The sequence below is a fragment of the Thunnus albacares genome, chromosome 23 (assembly GCF_914725855.1).
Source record: "Thunnus albacares chromosome 23, fThuAlb1.1, whole genome shotgun sequence".
Taxonomy (NCBI): domain Eukaryota; kingdom Metazoa; phylum Chordata; class Actinopteri; order Scombriformes; family Scombridae; genus Thunnus; species Thunnus albacares.
Window position 1 is genome coordinate 12,136,217 of NC_058128.1, and position 16,887 is coordinate 12,153,103.

General features: G+C 40.3%; 1 protein-coding gene across 2 annotated transcripts in view; it reads right to left on the reverse strand.

Annotated features, from left to right (window-relative positions):
• Positions 1 to 587: 587 nt before the first annotated feature.
• The window catches only part of cacna1c (calcium channel, voltage-dependent, L type, alpha 1C subunit), a 150,782-nt gene continuing 134,482 nt past the window's right edge, over positions 588 to 16,887 (reverse strand). The window contains exons 43-51 of one of the 2 annotated variants that reach the window (XM_044342945.1): positions 16,383 to 16,747; positions 16,134 to 16,160; positions 13,848 to 13,976; positions 13,614 to 13,735; positions 13,358 to 13,455; positions 13,057 to 13,153; positions 12,679 to 12,787; positions 12,432 to 12,594; positions 588 to 12,275 (exon numbers count right to left, since the gene is read on the reverse strand). In XM_044342945.1, coding sequence (XP_044198880.1) covers positions 11,784 to 12,275; positions 12,432 to 12,594; positions 12,679 to 12,787; positions 13,057 to 13,153; positions 13,358 to 13,455; positions 13,614 to 13,735; positions 13,848 to 13,976; positions 16,134 to 16,160; positions 16,383 to 16,747 — 1,602 coding nt within the window. In that variant the 3' untranslated portion in view covers positions 588 to 11,783. The remainder of the gene's footprint in view (positions 12,276 to 12,431; positions 12,595 to 12,678; positions 12,788 to 13,056; positions 13,154 to 13,357; positions 13,456 to 13,613; positions 13,736 to 13,847; positions 13,977 to 16,133; positions 16,161 to 16,382; positions 16,748 to 16,887) is intronic. The other variant, XM_044342944.1, reaches the window with a different exon arrangement.

The window sequence follows — 16,887 nt, forward strand, 5'->3', positions numbered from 1 at the left end:
GTTAGAAACATAATAAGCAAACTTGCATATCGTTAAAAGGATGATGTAAATTTGGTAGTTTCTAGCATTTTCGAGTTACACTTAACACTTGCTCAACGTGATGTATGACCAACCTCATTTATCTGTAAGGCGATTTTCATATCTCAAGATGTAATGTAAGTTATGAACAATACACTAAAACATGCAATATCACTCAAATGGTCCCTTAGACAGTCATTGTGTTGTCATGGAAGATCATCTATCAATACATCTACATTTGTTTCATATAAAGTGATCAGAAAATGGTAATCCAGAATTTATAATGGATTCGGATAGTAAAACATCTGATGTGACCTGTGACACCTTTTTGAAGTTCATTAGTGTTCAATAAATGATCCTGGTGCTTCTTGTCCAAATTAGGTGTATGTGAATGCTTGGATAGTCTTCATACAGTTACTGACTATACATTTAATGGCATGTGTAAGTTGCTTGATAGCTGTGTGTCACGATTGGTCTACTCAGATGAAGTGCCTGGAAAAAAAACAACCTGAAACACTTGTGCTGGAGCCACAGACATCCGGATGTAAGAGGGAAGTGAAAAACACAGCTGTATGAAATGCAATTTATTTGCAATTTTTTAATAACATCATTCCTCAGATAAAAATGCAATGTTACAGGAATATACATCAGATATTAATTTAAAACTTGCTTTCAAGGGACCATACAGTCTAAATATACTTTTTCCTTTTTTATTTACTGGTAGCGTGCGTTATAAGCAAGACAGACTCTGTCACCAATGACAGACTGACAAGTTACAGATACAAACTGTACATTACTTATTTACAAATCAACTTTTTGTTTGGTTTTTCATTTCACTTTTTTTTGAAAATAGGAGTAGAAAAAGTGATTGAATTAATATTCTGATTTATTTCATTTGTATTCTTTCGCTTTCTAAAATCTAAAATGAAATGAATGAACAAATGAAAAAAACAAAACAAACAAAATCAAGAACTCTCCTTTAGAAAAAGATAGAGAAGAAGAAGAAGAAGAAGAAGAAGAAGAAGAAGAAGAAAAAGGGTGTGTCAACTGTGAGACCATGCAGTCGTCACCGAGGAGACGTGGTAACTGAGGCGACCAAATGATGTTGGGCCCGTGTCACTTAGCAACCTCAGAACCAATGAAAACCCTCGCACAGTGGAGGGGGGAGTGGCTTATGTTAAAGAACTCAAGTTATCAGTGGCCACCTGCCTCCGAAGCTACCGCAAGCACAATAACACACTCTAGTTCATTTTTTTTTGTTGACCATAAATAGTGCTGTTATTAAATACTACATTTAACAGTAGCGTCACTACCAATATTACAACAAATAGGTTGTTGGTCTCTGTCTGAACACCTCTCTCTCTCTCTCTCTCTCTCTCTCTCTCTCTCTCAAATAAAACAAAACCCAAACTTGAGGATTAACAGATTTCTCTTCAAGGGAAAAGAACAAAAACAAACAGCTCAATCCTGTCAAAGGCCCTTTAACACTTAGCATGAGTAGTGAACTAAGACTACAAACAAGATCATAAGACACTACTGACCAGTGGAGAACAGAGCCATGTAGCCCTGGCAAAACACTACTGTATATGGAGTTGTGGATCCCCTGCCATTTAATCATCAGGCTGGCTAAAGGCTGGGATTAAACCCCGCCTGGATTTAAAAAAAAAAGAAAAAAAAAAGATTAATGTTGCTTTCAATGTTGACTTTCAGTTTACGCCTGCATGCTGTTAAAGAGGTGCAAGAAATAGCTCACGGAAGAAAACACTTGACTGCCAAATAATTCGTTAAAGCTGCATTTTGCGCACACACAGGCATACAAGACCTATTTGTTTCTGACTCTTTGCGGTCAAATGTGATCCGATCATGGCTTTCCAAGCAAGATGAAACTGCTCGGAATAAAGTTTTGTCAAGATGGCGCGTGTCAGCAAAGAGTTAAGTTCAGATCTTTCATGTCTGTGGTAGTCAAAACTGAGATAACATCTAGGAAAATGTCCAAACATAAACCAGTAGGGTAAATATAACTTTCAAACACTAAACATGGATTTTTTTTTTCCAATATGCCAGAATGCCAGTATGAACATCACTGCGTCCTACATTCGAGGGATGACAGTGTGGAAATAATTATCATTAATGGTGCAATGTGAAGTAGCTCTTATTAGTCAAACTAGAGAGCAGATGCAGGGACGCAGAGACATTCATGGTTCTTCTGAGGACGAGCTGATTTAACACCAGAACCCCGCTGACAGAGAAAGTCTGCATCGAAAAAGTTGCTGCCACACCTCTAGAGCTGCTATATCCTAAAGAAAAAGAACCACTAGCTGATACAGAAAACTCTTCTCAGTCAACAGGCTGCGGGTGCAATCAGGAAAAGCTCTGCTCCTCTCCGTAAAAGTGAAACACGAAGAGCAATCTCGGTGTGGTATTTCATATGTGCAAATAGGGATCTTCTTTATGATTATGATAACACTGATACTAGAAGGAACGAGCGGCAAACACGTGAGGCTTTTGAGGTCCTAACAAAACTAACAGTCATCCTAAATGTTGACGTAGAGAGGTGCTGCTACACAATGACTTTTATATATACTATCAGATATTTCTATATCTAGTGGGCAAGCAAATCTCAGCTATATCTGGTTCATTTTCAGGTTCACCAGCTACAGAAAAAAAAGTCACATTTTTGTTCCTCGCCGACAACTCTTGAGTGAACAAATCCAATTTTTACTTAAACTGAGCGGTGAAGACTTTACATGCGTCTATGAGAAGTTTCATGCATGAACTTGCTATATGAAAAAAATTGTTATTAATGAGCTCGTGTAGTACAATATGCAAAGGGTTGGTTTATATATTTTTACCAAATTAATTTAGTGAAATGAAACATTTTGCCTACAAAATCCTTACAATTACTTTAATTTGCTTTCATTTTGTAGGCTGGAAATATAAATTCCGTACTGTGTATCAAATCCAACAGTTAATTTTCACTCATCTGCGTCATCTGCCAGTGCGATACCTAGTTTCTTGATCATAATTACTCCAGCAAGTGCCTAATTTCCTAAAAGTGTCTCTAATCTGTCACAGTAATTAATTAAATGTACCACTTTAACCTTAATCTTGTAATTGTAATTCCAACACATGTATTCTGTTGCTCCCTAAAATCCTCTTTATTATGCACTGGAAACCAAACAGACAAGTCTTCACTCAAAGGAAACTTATCAATAGTGATTTCTAAACCTGATGGAAACATCCAGCTGATGGTAAAACTGAGAAGTTTAGTATAGAAAATGTGTAGAATTTAATACAATCCATATTATGGCACCTGCACATCTGGAGAGTTCTTTTTAATCCTCCTCCAGACTGCAGCATCCAGCTCCGAGCTGCCATTTAATATCTTATAATTTAGATATAGTTTTTTCTAGATATATCTAAAATAGATCAAACTTGCAATATAAACTTGTATTTGATGATATATTCCCTCTTTCACTTTCTGTTCCATTTACCAAAGCCTTCATCACCGTCGGCATCAAATTAACGTCTGTACAACAGAAAAAACAAAACAAAGAGATGATGCTCTCTTATTTCTCAAGAAAAGGGAATTCATATTTTAATTAGGTTTCATTAGATTAATTAGAATCCTACAACAACAGGCTATGCTGATTTCACCTTGAGAAAAAAGGAAAATAAAATCTATATTCAAAATAGTCATCTTAAAATATTTTTTTTTTCTTGTCAGGATCAAACAATGATCAACAAACACTTCGGTTTACAAGAAAATATAACGTACATCTGTTGCAACAAATGGCAGATCCATGAGAGGAGCGATCAAGACAGGAACAACAACCAGACTCCTGCTCGCCAGCCTCTTTCTCTCTGAAAAGAAGTTTATGATAAACTATTAACTTTTAAACTTTATGTGTAAAATACTTCTTTTTTTTTTGTTAAAGTGTGTTAGATGACATCTGTATAGCAGCTCTTCCACACAAACATAAAATCTGTATGTCATCACTTTTAAGATGGCATCATGCAAAATATGAATTCAACATTTTTTTAGATAAAGTTTTCTCTTCCACATTAAATCCCACATATATTGTCATTCCATTTAATACTGTTGAAATAAGTCGCCAAAGATAATAAGATGTGAATGAATTTCTCTGCACAGATTTAGTTCAAGTCCTCCAAATCCTTTCTTGGAAGAAAATAAATACAAGCTACATGATTTTCATGGCTAAAAGCATAGAGAGGTCTAGTCCTTCATAGGTGGAATTTTTTTGGTTAGATGTCTTCAGTCCCTAAAATAGAATAATGTCTGTGTGTGTCAAAGTGCACAGTGGATGTGCATGTATCGCTGATGTAGGACTAGTTCAAGAGAGACGAGTCTCTCGATGCTACAGTAAGAAAATGTCCAGACTCTGACCTGTGCAGACAGGTTGCTGGTAGGTTAACGTCTTTCAGCCCACTTCACAAAACATAAAACAAACACATTAGATTTTGCTTAAAACTGAACAGCGGCTATCAAGGTTCAACATTAACTCCACCAACCGCTGAACCAGTAGAGAAAAATATTCATGGAATGGATAGAGCAGATTTTTTTTAAAACATGGTTTGGATGTCGTCAACCATCTCTAGCTGAGCCAAAGGAGACTGCATGGCACTCTGGGAAATGTCCTTTTGATAGCTGAACAAAGAGCCTCCTGATGTTAGAGTCGTAACTCTGGTAAAAGGCTAAATAATCTGTGGTTTTAAGCTGTGGTGAAAAAAGAAATCAAAAAAGTAGACTTTCTGTCATTTGTGTTCTGCAGCTAACAGTTCTTATCCGTAGTCTGGGAATCATCCAGCCCTGTTGTGAAAATGTCCTAAAAGCTCATTCTTGTATACCATCAGCTAAAATAAACAATGTTTCCTCCTCAATAAATGTAATTACAATATTCCCTGCTGTTTCCTTTTGGTCAAAAATACAGTCAATAAAGTGGGACTTTGATCAATAAATTCATACTGACGCTACAGTCAGTAGGCTTATATAACACATCTTTATGACCAAGATTTCACTAACTATATTGCCAAATACTGTAAGTGTCCTGCCTTTTCCTTACTCTAACATTCTGGTGATTAAATATTATATATTCATAGATATCTTGCTATATATGGTATATAAAAATATACAATCATTGGCTAGTGGTGAGACAAAAGATATTATCATTCACATAGGACCAATACTTTATACCCCTAGAGAGAGAAACCCATGCACATAAACATTACTTGGATATATAATTCACCATGTGAGAACTTATACCACCCTGAAATCCAAACATGATGAAATAAAACCATCTACACTCCATCAAACTCAGCCCAGACATCCACTACTGCTTCCCATTGTCATCAATCGCCAACTAGATTGTCAACCGTCTATCAGAAATCATTTATTCTTTCTAGCTTTCATTCGAGGAAATTACTTGAATTTGAATTACACCCTTTGTAGCAAAGCGGGGTGGTTTTAGTTTAGCGGGCTGTAAGTGTAGAGGCAGCGGGCGCAGCTGCAGCTTATCAGCCTGATAAAATGCCAACCAGCTATCTAAAGAGAGGCGGAGACCGCAGGAACATAAACACACACAATAGACCTCTCTTGTTGTGGACAATGTGACTTGTCAAACACAGGCGTAACTAATAACGGCTGCATTCGATTTCAGTGTTCCAGATCGTGACAGGCATTTTAAAAATACTGAGTTAATGAGTCCAAACGGCAGCCTTGACTTTCTTTGACTGTCTTTATATCTTTCCCTCACATTATTTATATTAATTCAAATTTTAAATGTTTTCTTTATCTCCCCAAACAACGAGTGCTATTTCAAAACCCTCTCAATCCACAATGCCTGATTATAATTCAGGTGGAGAAATATAGAGTCCCTTTCTTTTTATGTGTTTTTTGGAACAAAATAGTCAAATGTAGAAATGTTGACTCAGAAAATACCAGTATTGAAAAACTCACCTTGTGTAATTTTGTGTGTAGCTGTAGAATGTAAACACAGTAGCTACGTCCGTGGCACTGGTACAGTACATGCTGAATACTGGCTGAAGCAATCATTAATGTTATTCATTCTACCTGTGCGTTTCTTGCTGACAAGTCAAAATGTCTTTTGTGAGAAAGGTCTATTCCTGGCAGGAAGAACAAGAACAAACACTTAGTTAAACAGTGGACTTCATATCGACCACTTCATGTATCTAGTTGACTTTGTGCTCCAATGCAAGTAAGCAATTAAATTTCTATGTGCTCCTGCCTGTGTGTGTTCGTCTGTTTGGATTTCAATCCATCTGTATTCCATGAAAATCTACTCATTTGAGGAATTTGGTCCTTTTCATGAGAATTTTAAATCTGGTCTGTCTTCCACATGTCAGATGAGGGAAATGTAGAAGTTGAAGTGAGACAAGAGACTGTGGCAACACGTACAGTATCAGTCAAAAGTTTCTCATTCAAGAGAAGGTGTGTCTAAACTTTTGACTGGTACTGTAGTTAAAGAATTAGTGACACCTCTTTTAATTGTGGAGTAAAAAATACTGAAGTTTGTTAAACCTCTCATGTTTTGACAACTATATAAACTCAAGTAATGAACTAAGAGCCCATAAGATATGCAAAATCACCTTTCTAAAAGCCCACCACTGCTGCCCACAGTCAAATGATACCTTTATCTAGAGAAGAAATACTGACTTCAATCATACATTATGTACACTAAATAGAAATAGCTACTCTGTCATAATGTGATATGATACTTAACCTGATCACGACTAAACGACTGCAAAACCTGGCAACGTGTGAACCTCATGCAATACTGATGGTACACCCACGTATCTCAATCCATTTAAAAAAATGAACCGCAAATAAACGAGAGAAAGGGATACAGCCGAAAAAGTATTGAGTCAGGGAGGTAAAGTTAGTTGTTTTTGCTGCTGAGTCGTTAAAAATAAATGATCAGCTTTTCATTCTGGGTCTCCGACAGCTGGATGTTAAAACTGCAAGCAAAAACACTGATTTCAGGTCGCTGTCTCAACTTTTTGGAGTGAAGATGCAGACCGAACACCCCGGCACGAGAAAGATAAATAAATACATCTTTACTATACTGCACTGCAATGTACCTGATTTCAAGTATGTTAGGTTTCTCTGGCATGGAAACCACTGAGTTTACTTTAAAATGTAACAAACAGAAAAGAAAGAAAAAAAAACATCTCCATGATATTGAATTTTTTTTTTCTCACTTTCACAAGTATATTTACTTGGGGAACCTTGTATACAGTCATAGTTATTGCATTGTTTTTGCATATCTTGTGGGATGCAGGATTACACCCACTCCACACACCCCACCCTATACTGCAACACAACACCTCATAGTTCATGCTAACCTGTACATAAAAACTGAAACGCTGCTCCACTCCACACGGGGGCACCACAGGCCTCTGAATCTCTCTCCACTTGCTTCTTTGTAAAAACCAGAGAGCCTCGGTAACAGACACAACTAAGCCTGGTTTGGCACTTATAAACATGCAGGGTTATGCTGTGAGTATGTATGTAAGTAGATTAATGAAAGTGAAGTGATTGTGTGTTGGATAATTAAAGCAATTACTGTCGTTCATTGTCAAATGAGTTGGCATCCAGGCGATGTAGCAGCCTGGATACACAAACCACTACAATTCAATTAACAATTCATCACTGAGGAATAAATTGGCAAATAAATACTTGTAGTGGGGAGAAGAATATCTTTTTTATCTGTCTTTTAGATTCAGGTGTAATGAAACTATACTAGGGCTAATTCAACCCAAAGCACAGAGTATAATTGTCCTAACTTAAGGTTAAAACACACACATTAACATTATTGACCATCCTGAAATCTGACTTCCAATATTTAGACAAAAAAAGAGAGCAGCTTATACTGAAACTGATGTGAGCCACTAGCTGCAAAGTAGCTTGTTAGCTTATGGTATCAGATTACTTCAATAAAGAACAGTGCCTATTTTAATGAGGTGTATTTAGAGTAAGTGAAAGAAAGAATAAGATGCTAATGATATTTTCTTCTAGAGCAAGAGGATCCTGGATAAGAAAGACTAAATGTCAGGGAGGGGTATCCCACTGATACCACAGACTTCTTTAGGGTTTGCAGTTTGGCCATAACCACAAAACAACAATAGCACTGCCACTAAAGACACATTCAACATTCACATTTAGTTTGCATAATAATGTCAGAAGTCTGTTACTGGCACAGGATGCAGTGTATGGCAGTGTGTTCATGCATACCCTTCCCTGCCAAAAACTCACTCTGCTGAACATGTAGGAATGAGAGCGCTGCAGTGAGTACTTAAAGGTAAATACTTAAAAAAAACAAAAACAAACAAAATGCCGTAACTTGGCATATGGAAATGTCTCTGGGTGGGAAATCAATGCCATTTTAATTGAGATTTCAGAGGACAATAGCAATGTTTCTTGATACCTCTGAGAGTTTAAAAGTACTGTTTTCAATGTTTTAAGCTGGACATAAATTTATTGACCTACTTAAAGAACTTCTGTCTGCATGTGGGCACTAGTCTAACATACAGACTTTTAATACTATCCTAGTATTTAGTTACTTGGCATTGGGATTTGATGTTTTTTTCCAAATTTGTAGTGGCTTGTACAACGTTAAATAACATTTATTTGAGCAAACTGAATTAGTTTCAGTATTTAATTCTTAAATCCTATAAAATCTTTTTTATGAATTGGTACCGATGATGTGATATTGACGTCAGGAATGGTTTTCTGAAGAAGATATCAATGTGAAACAGGGACATGTGCCTTGTGTGATGTACTGACGCCATAGTACCGTACCTGGCTTATGGCCTTAACTGTGACCATACCTAATCTGAAGTGAGCCCAAACTATACTAGAGAAAGAAACAAACTATTATAGAGAAAGATCAATCAAATGTTGTCAGCACGCTACCTAGAAGCCATTAGACAAAAAAAAAAACAAAAGGGAATCCTCCAGAATGCAACTTCCTTCTGAGCTGACAGTTTTCTGATCTATATCCAAAAATTCATTTATCCATTAACCAATTTTCATATCTTCTAAATTATCGGTAAATTATATAAATTTTCCATTAATTTTTTTTTTTCCAGCAATGATGCTTCAGACAGGAAATGAGTTTATCTCTAACAATGAAATCATAATGTTTTGTGATGTGAGCAGACCTCAGACAAAAGAGATGTGTCTTGCAGCATCTGTACACCAGCCCTAATAGTTCATTTGCAGATTTAACTATGATTAAATGATAACGGTGTGTTACAGCTGGACGATAAGGACGTCACACTCCTCCCCCAGTTCATTCATGACACGTCACTGGGGGCGGTACAAATTTGGTGCTTCCACCGTTCAGAGCAACCATCCGCCGTGAAGAAAAGCAGCAATTGCCAAAAAGGTTGGTTACCTTCTGGCCAAGCTGCGATGCTGAAACTCATCACCACTATGAACTTAACCTTTGACCTCGCAGGAGACGTTACGCCTATCTACCTCTTAACAGAAAAAAAAAAAAAAATAGTTGAGTGATGACTAATTTTCGAAGCTAGAGTGGCTTTTGACTCTGCAGCTTGGCTAAAAAGTAAAAACTGTGCTAAAGAAATCACAAAAGCTTTGGAAGCATGCCTGTCCATGGTAACCCTGTGTTAAGGAGGCCCATTATCACACACACCCTCACTCGCACTCACTCGCACACACACAGACACACAACACACACACACACACACACACCACACTTGTAATGCTACCTTAATTTACTGTCTAGGCTTAAAATCAGCTTTTTAGAATACATAAGTAACCACTCGAGCACAGGCGCGCGTACACACACACACACACACACACACACACACACACACACACACACATACAAATGCACATTCTCACACATTTTTTTCTCTTCTGGGAAAAATAAATAAATAAATAGATACAATCTGTAAAAGGTGCATACTGATAGAGAGAAAGACCCCCCTTTTAGATACACACGCTATCTCTCACACTCATACGCACACACATCATCCTGTACTAAAACGCAGACACACACACACACACACGCACGCACAAATATAGTTATACACTCGCACGCAAACACTACGCCCTGCTTCGATACTTAAAACCTCTTAAAATTCTCCTAAAATAAACCGAGCAAAAATACATTTATAAGACCAGCACCCCGATTGTGCAAACAAATCAAGGATAAATTAAACCAATAACATCATGAATATAAAACAAAATAGTCATGGCTAGCCAGTTTTGCACAATATTGAACTGTTAAATACATAGTGGGCGTGGTCTGTAGAGAGAGTGTGTGGCAGCAATCCAATAGGATTCCACGCTGAGAGGAAGAGGAGGGTCTTGGAGAAGGAAGTGAGGCTGACTGACGGACAGATCCTCTGTAGATCCATGCCCAGAGTCTGTTTTCTTTTCAATCTGCCACTCCCCTTCTCTCCTCCACCCTCCGTCTCTTTTGCCGTGTTCGACACACACGCCTCTCAGAGGGCCGTAAAAGCAAAAACCCAGCAATGGAAGGAGAGGGATGGTGGAATAACCAAAGAGGAGGGAGGAAGGAGAGAGGGAGGAGCGAGGAACGGCGAGGTATGAGGCAGAAAAGGGGGCTCGCTGTCTCTGCTTAGCCACCAAATGCTCCTCCCATTTCCTGTTGGGGGCAGGGCGTGGGTGTGGCCAAACGAGGAAAAGCAGCGGAGGAGGCGAAGCCAGGTCAAGATGAGTTTGTCTCTCGCTGGCGTCTTATTGACCAGCGATTAAAAGAGCTGGCTGGCTTCCTGTTGGCCAAAGAGTGTCTTTACCCATGGCCCCCTACAGCAGCCCTGTTGTGGCTGTTGGTCCATCCCTCAAATCCTTCCCCCCTTGGCTGGGGGTGGTGTGTCACCTTAATCCCACCCCCAGGCTGGCAGGGCTGTGCTCCAAGGTTCCTTAGTTTTGGAAGAGGAGGAGAAATGAGATTTCAAACAGGGTTTTCCTTGCCCCTGTTTACTCAATACAGCGCTTCATCATCAATGAACCAAGAAGGAGGAGTTGACCTTTGACCTCAAGTGGGTGCGGTCAGATTTGAATCCTTAACTGACCCCCCCCACACAAGCTGGTCTGCTGTCCCTTACCTGGCTTCATGGCGGCCAGACAAACAACAATAACACAACACCAAAGTAGGCATAGGAAATGAAAACAATTAACACACTATGTCGAAAGCAGGAAATCCATATTAGGACGTCCTGCTTCTGTTGTTTCCTTTCTACCTTTACTTCATCTCTCCTTTCCTCCGTCTTGTTTTGCTTGTCTCTACTTTTCTGCTCTTCACACTTTGAGGACATGATAAAACTGTGAGGCACTTTAGAGACACACTCAGACACGTGTGGAGAACACGCGCACACACAAATGTGCGTACAAATAGATAAAATCATAGACCACACACACACACACACTCAACAAGCATACACTCAGATAGTATAGAGTATAGTGTGGTATACTTTACTACAAACATTCAAACATACAAACTCATATAAACCAACAAATTCTTAATCAGGTGTTTAAGGTTGCGTCACTGGCCGCCATTGTCCAGAGCAGTTACGCATGGCAGAGAGGCAGACAGTGTGTGTGTGTGTGTGTGTGTGAGGGGCGGGGACAAACAGAGCCAGCCGTGGCGCTGTTACCCAGCACTGACAAGCGTCAGTCTCTGATGATGTCAGAGGGGCCAGTCGGCCGATCGAACCCGTTGAGCCGGCTCCTACAAACTCGTCACGCACTCCAAATCCTCGTCCTCCAACAGCCCGCTGTTCCTCTGCTGCGCTCCTCCAATCACAACTGAGCTTCTATGGTGCCCCTCCTCCCTCCCTCCCGCCTCTTCCTCCTCCTCGTCTTGTCCTCTCCCTCCTGCTAACAGCTCCTGCCGCTCCTCCACCGAGGACGGCCCGTGGATGGAGCCTCTGCTTCCTCCAGCCTCTCCCCCGTCCTCACTGGGAGTCAAGCTGACCGCTCGTTCCCTGTGCGTTGCTGCTGCTGCTGTGTGGAAGGGGAGGAGGTTGCCATTGGGGCTGTGCTGGGAGGTGGAGGAGGTGCTGGATGTGGCGTTTGTGGTGGTGTTGCCATTGAGAATGTTGTTGGCGGCGTGCTCCATCTCCTCGATGGTCATATCGCAGGCGTCGGCCAACTCGGCTTTGGTGGCCTCGATGAAGGATGGGTCCTGGGCGAACTGGCCCAAACCCTCTGATATTAGCACCTTGAGGAGGAAAAGAGAAAGAGAAAAGAAGGGAGAGGAAGGGAGGAAGATCGTGGGAAATGGGTGATGGAATGGGGCAGGTAGAAGGAGAGTAAGTAAGATGGAAGGGAAACAGGTTAAGTAAAAAGTAGAACACATATACACACACATACTCACCGCCTCCACCAGACTGCCTGCGCTGCCGTGAGACAGTGAGCTTGGGTCTTTTCCCAGTAGTGAGGGCACTGTGAGCGACACCGGTCGTGGTGGTCTTTGATTGGACATGCCCTGGGTGGTGTTAGGACTGGGTCCCCGGCTGTTCCCATTACTGTCGCTGTACCTAGGGGCAACAAATTTCTCTCTTAAAAACTCGGACACTTGTGCTGTAAGTTGTGCCAATTCTTATCAGGATACTTGGTCTTACCATGGCCCACAGTTGACAGAGGGCAAGCTGGTATTGAGCTTTTCATGGGAGTTGGAGCCCTCTAGCCTCAGAGAGGGCACTCGCTGGTAGGAGGCATCACTGCCATGGGCTAGAAAACAAAAAACAGGAGCAGCATTATTTAGGAGAACAAACATGTCTCAAAATGTGCAATGATAAAGCTGCAACATGACAAGAATATTGTTCTTCATGATGATGAATGATTTTGGAGTCAGTTATCTGTTTTTTTCTTCAAAATCGAATCATTATCTGCAGTGATTTTGTCATTGCGAGAAAATGCAATACAACATTTTTGCCAGCGCTCATGACGAACTGCTTTTTGGCTTTTTATGTATGCACAGCTGTGATGATACAGTGTACCTGTGGGACTGGCTGGAGGCGTGGAGCACAGCCGGCTGAAGAGGGTGGGTGAGTGACTCCTTCTTAGCAGAGGACTCAACCCTGCCACTGCCAGAGCCTGGAGGAGGACAGAGAGCAGAGGGAGAGTGTTAGAGAGGAGCAGGGAGGGAAGGCTATGTCGTCTGTCAAACACAATATACTGAATAAATGTGGGTGAAAGTTCGACTTCACATACTGTATTTGCAACTTTGGCTGGTTTGTTTTTAAGCATCTACAGTAAATGCAAATACGTTTTTGTGTTTATTATGTGGGTGTCTTCTACCTGATGATGTACAAGGTGTAACGGTACAGCTGTCTTCTGGGAGACGTCTGGCCTTGACTGTCTCCTCAGACACTCCAGATGGAAGGACGATCTCCGCCCTGAAACACACACACCACAAATATGCAAACATACAGCATTTCAAATGTGTAAATTACAATAAAAGTAGGCACCATAATTACAAGAGTAAATAAGTTGTACAAATACTTATGAACAATTTTTAGGAAAGATTTTTATCTGTGCATGTGTGTCTACTCACCCAGAGAAGTGGGGCAGAGGAAGACTCTCCTGGGAGACTGCCATCCTCCTCTTCTGTCCTCTACCTCCTCTCCTTCCTCCATGGGAGTCAACTGCTTACATGTTTCATCATGATACACCAGCCTAATGTGAACACACAGACACACAAAGGGGGAGTTAATGATAGACACACAACATAAAATGTACTCAATTTATACATACAAGTGGTGGGTGTGTGTATGTGTTTCAGTAGTACATGTCAGAGGAGAGTGAGTGGTCGTCCTCGTGATACTCCCTGTCGTCACCGTAGCTCTCATCGTACGTCTCCTCCGTTGATCCCTCCCCTCTCCGGATGATTGGCAGACGGCTGTCACTCGAGTCCGAGCTACAAGCGGACGAACAAGCAAAACCGCCGAACAAGCGAACAGACAAACACAGAAAATGAACATAAACACAGACCACAGACAGGTAGACAATAAGGCAGACAGATGTAAACACACAGAAAAAAAGAAGCAGCTGATTAGCAAAAAACTCAAAGTGGAACTTAGGTGGGAGAGACTGAGAAACCCACTGAGGTTTCATTACCGTGTTTTGCAAAAGGAACAAGGAGGAAGGAGAAGAAGAAAAAAGCTGAAGGAGAAGATGGAGGAGGAGCAGGTGGGGATTATTTTGTTAAAGCAAAATGGTGAATAGCATTTGAGGCAGAACCTGGAGTATGACAAACTGATAGTTGGACTGAGGTGCGGACATCTTTAAAAAACAAAGACAAGGACAGATAAGATGATGGGTTGCCTGGCATATACTGAGGCTAATGTTGTTAGCTAATGTTGGTGGAAAGGTAGTATATTGATTTAGGCTTAGCTAGGAAATAAAGTAGGTACTTTTTATGCTGTTATCATAATTTCAAATGAAGGCCAATAAAATCTTACAATAAGATGCTGTCTGTCTCTTCTATTCACCTGTTTGAAAGTGGATGTGATGCTTACATTAAACTGGATACAGTCTTGAAAAGAAAATCAATCTTAAACTATCCATTTTTCTTGAGAAAAGCCTAATATAAACTCTGTATGTTTATCTGTATAATGTTGTATTCTCTTTGTATTCCAAAGATGTCTTGTCACCCCGTCACATCTGTTTCATACTCCAGACTTAAGCTTTGAGGAGACATTCTGACATTTAAATTTTAATATTTTCTTCTTCACCAGACTGTTTGCCTAAAAGCTACCCAGAACAATCTGTTAATAGTTGTATTTCTAATTAAAACCAAGACTCTTGCTTAGCTTAGCAGTACCAATTATTTTCTATGATGAATGCTCACAAATAGAACTAAATACTCTGTATGTGCGCCAGCACATAAACGTCCCCTGAGAACTGGCTGGTGAAGAAAAACAAAATACAGTTTCTAAATGTCAATATGCCCCTTTAATCCACAGCTATTTTAAGGGCCCCACAGCAAACTCTGGGTTAGAACAGTATTTCATTAAACCTGAGACTGTTCTGAGTTTGATCAAGCTCACTCCACTTGGCAGCTGGGTGGAAGTTTCCCTGTTACGAAATCACGCAAATCCACAGAGTGCATCGGAAAGCTTATACTTTTTCCTGCTTGTAATGAAGCACTAGATTCAAAAACAAAGATCACTAAGCTGCCTTTTACTATAGCTTGTAATCTTCATTTCATACCAGCAAAACCTTCTTAAATTAAAACAATTTGTAAACAAAACTACAGGTGTTGCATGTGGAAAGGCCAATGGGTAGTTAAAATTGAAATGGTTCATCTCCTGGAGCATGTATGAGCTCAGTAAATTTCATGGTAATCGATATATTAGATGTTAGATATTTCAAGATATCCTGTCATGAACCAAAGTGTTGGTCACTGACAAATTTTGACCCAATTGTGGTGCAAAATGAAAGGTCAGAGGATCACCAAAGTCCTTAGAAATTATCCTCTGGGGGCCATGGATATCTATAGCAAATTTCATGTCAATCTAACTAGTAGTTGTACAGATATCTTTATCTAGACCAAGTAGTCAACAAACCAACTGACAGACAGACAGAACAACCCCAAACCATTGCCTATATCGGGCAAAAAAGAGAAACCATCACAAAACAACATTAGTTAGTTATTTTTAACTACACTTTCTACAATTATGTGAGATGTACTGAGATATTAGACTTGCAATAGCAGATAAGTATGAGCTTTCAGATGTTTCCACATGATACAGTTTCTACAAAGGTTACGGACAAAGAGCTGACATTGTGTCTAACCCAGACCTGCCTTGAAATACAGTAAAACAGCAGCAATAAAAGCCTTTGATAGGAAAGATTTGGTCCAATTGCACCAAACAGTCTATCTATGGCTTTGGTAGCAAATTTATAACAGCAGCATGTAGTCTGGCTTTTGCTATAGCAACTAAAGCATTATGTGCATAGCAACAAGTGTCACTATAGCACTTTGATAGCTATGCAATTTTATATAGCATGATGAAACCTTTTTAACACAACACACACACACATTTTGTCTCTATGTCGCCTGGCAACATACCGCATGAGGGTGTCATAAAAACACGTCCTGCTTGCCACCAGAAACAAAAGACAGCAACAGAGAGGAGGAAGGAAAAAGGTGAAAGGACATAGAGAAATAAATAATTTCTGTGCTGAAAGATAGATATAAATAAAAGACAGGAAATTAAAGAGACTAAGAGAAAAGCATTGATCATTCTTGCCCTAATTCAAAAGAATAGCCCTTCAATAAAAGAAAATCAACTTTCCATTTCTGGTCTGCTGCACTCACCTCTTTGGAGGGAAGCACCACGCAGATCTAGGCAGCAGGATGGGGGTGAGTGGCTGTCCTGTGTGTCCGTCCACGGTGCTTATGGAAGGGCTCGGGAATCGACTGATGCCCTGGGTCGCTACCCCGGCCATGCCAGTGTTGTTGGCGTTGTTGATGTTGGCGTTGGAGCCAGATGAAGAGTAAGAGGAAGGTGTGAAAGTGGTTGAGTCCATGAGTTTCTCATGGGATGGGCTCTCGCCTTCACAGGGAGAGCCCTTCTGGCTGATGTGCAAGGGACGCTGAGTAGTGAAGGACTGTGGGAAGGACCCGCGGCCGTCACTCTGGTTGTAGTAGTTGACGTGGTTGCCGAACAACCCACCCGCCCGCTGTGAAGAGAGAAAAGAAATAGGAGGGGAGAGAAAGATGGAGTGCGAAGAAAAGGGAAAAAGTGGATAAAAAAGGAAAGATGATGAAGGTGAGATATCGAAAGGGAAATTAAGGGGTTGAAGAGGAAGTGTGAGAGAAA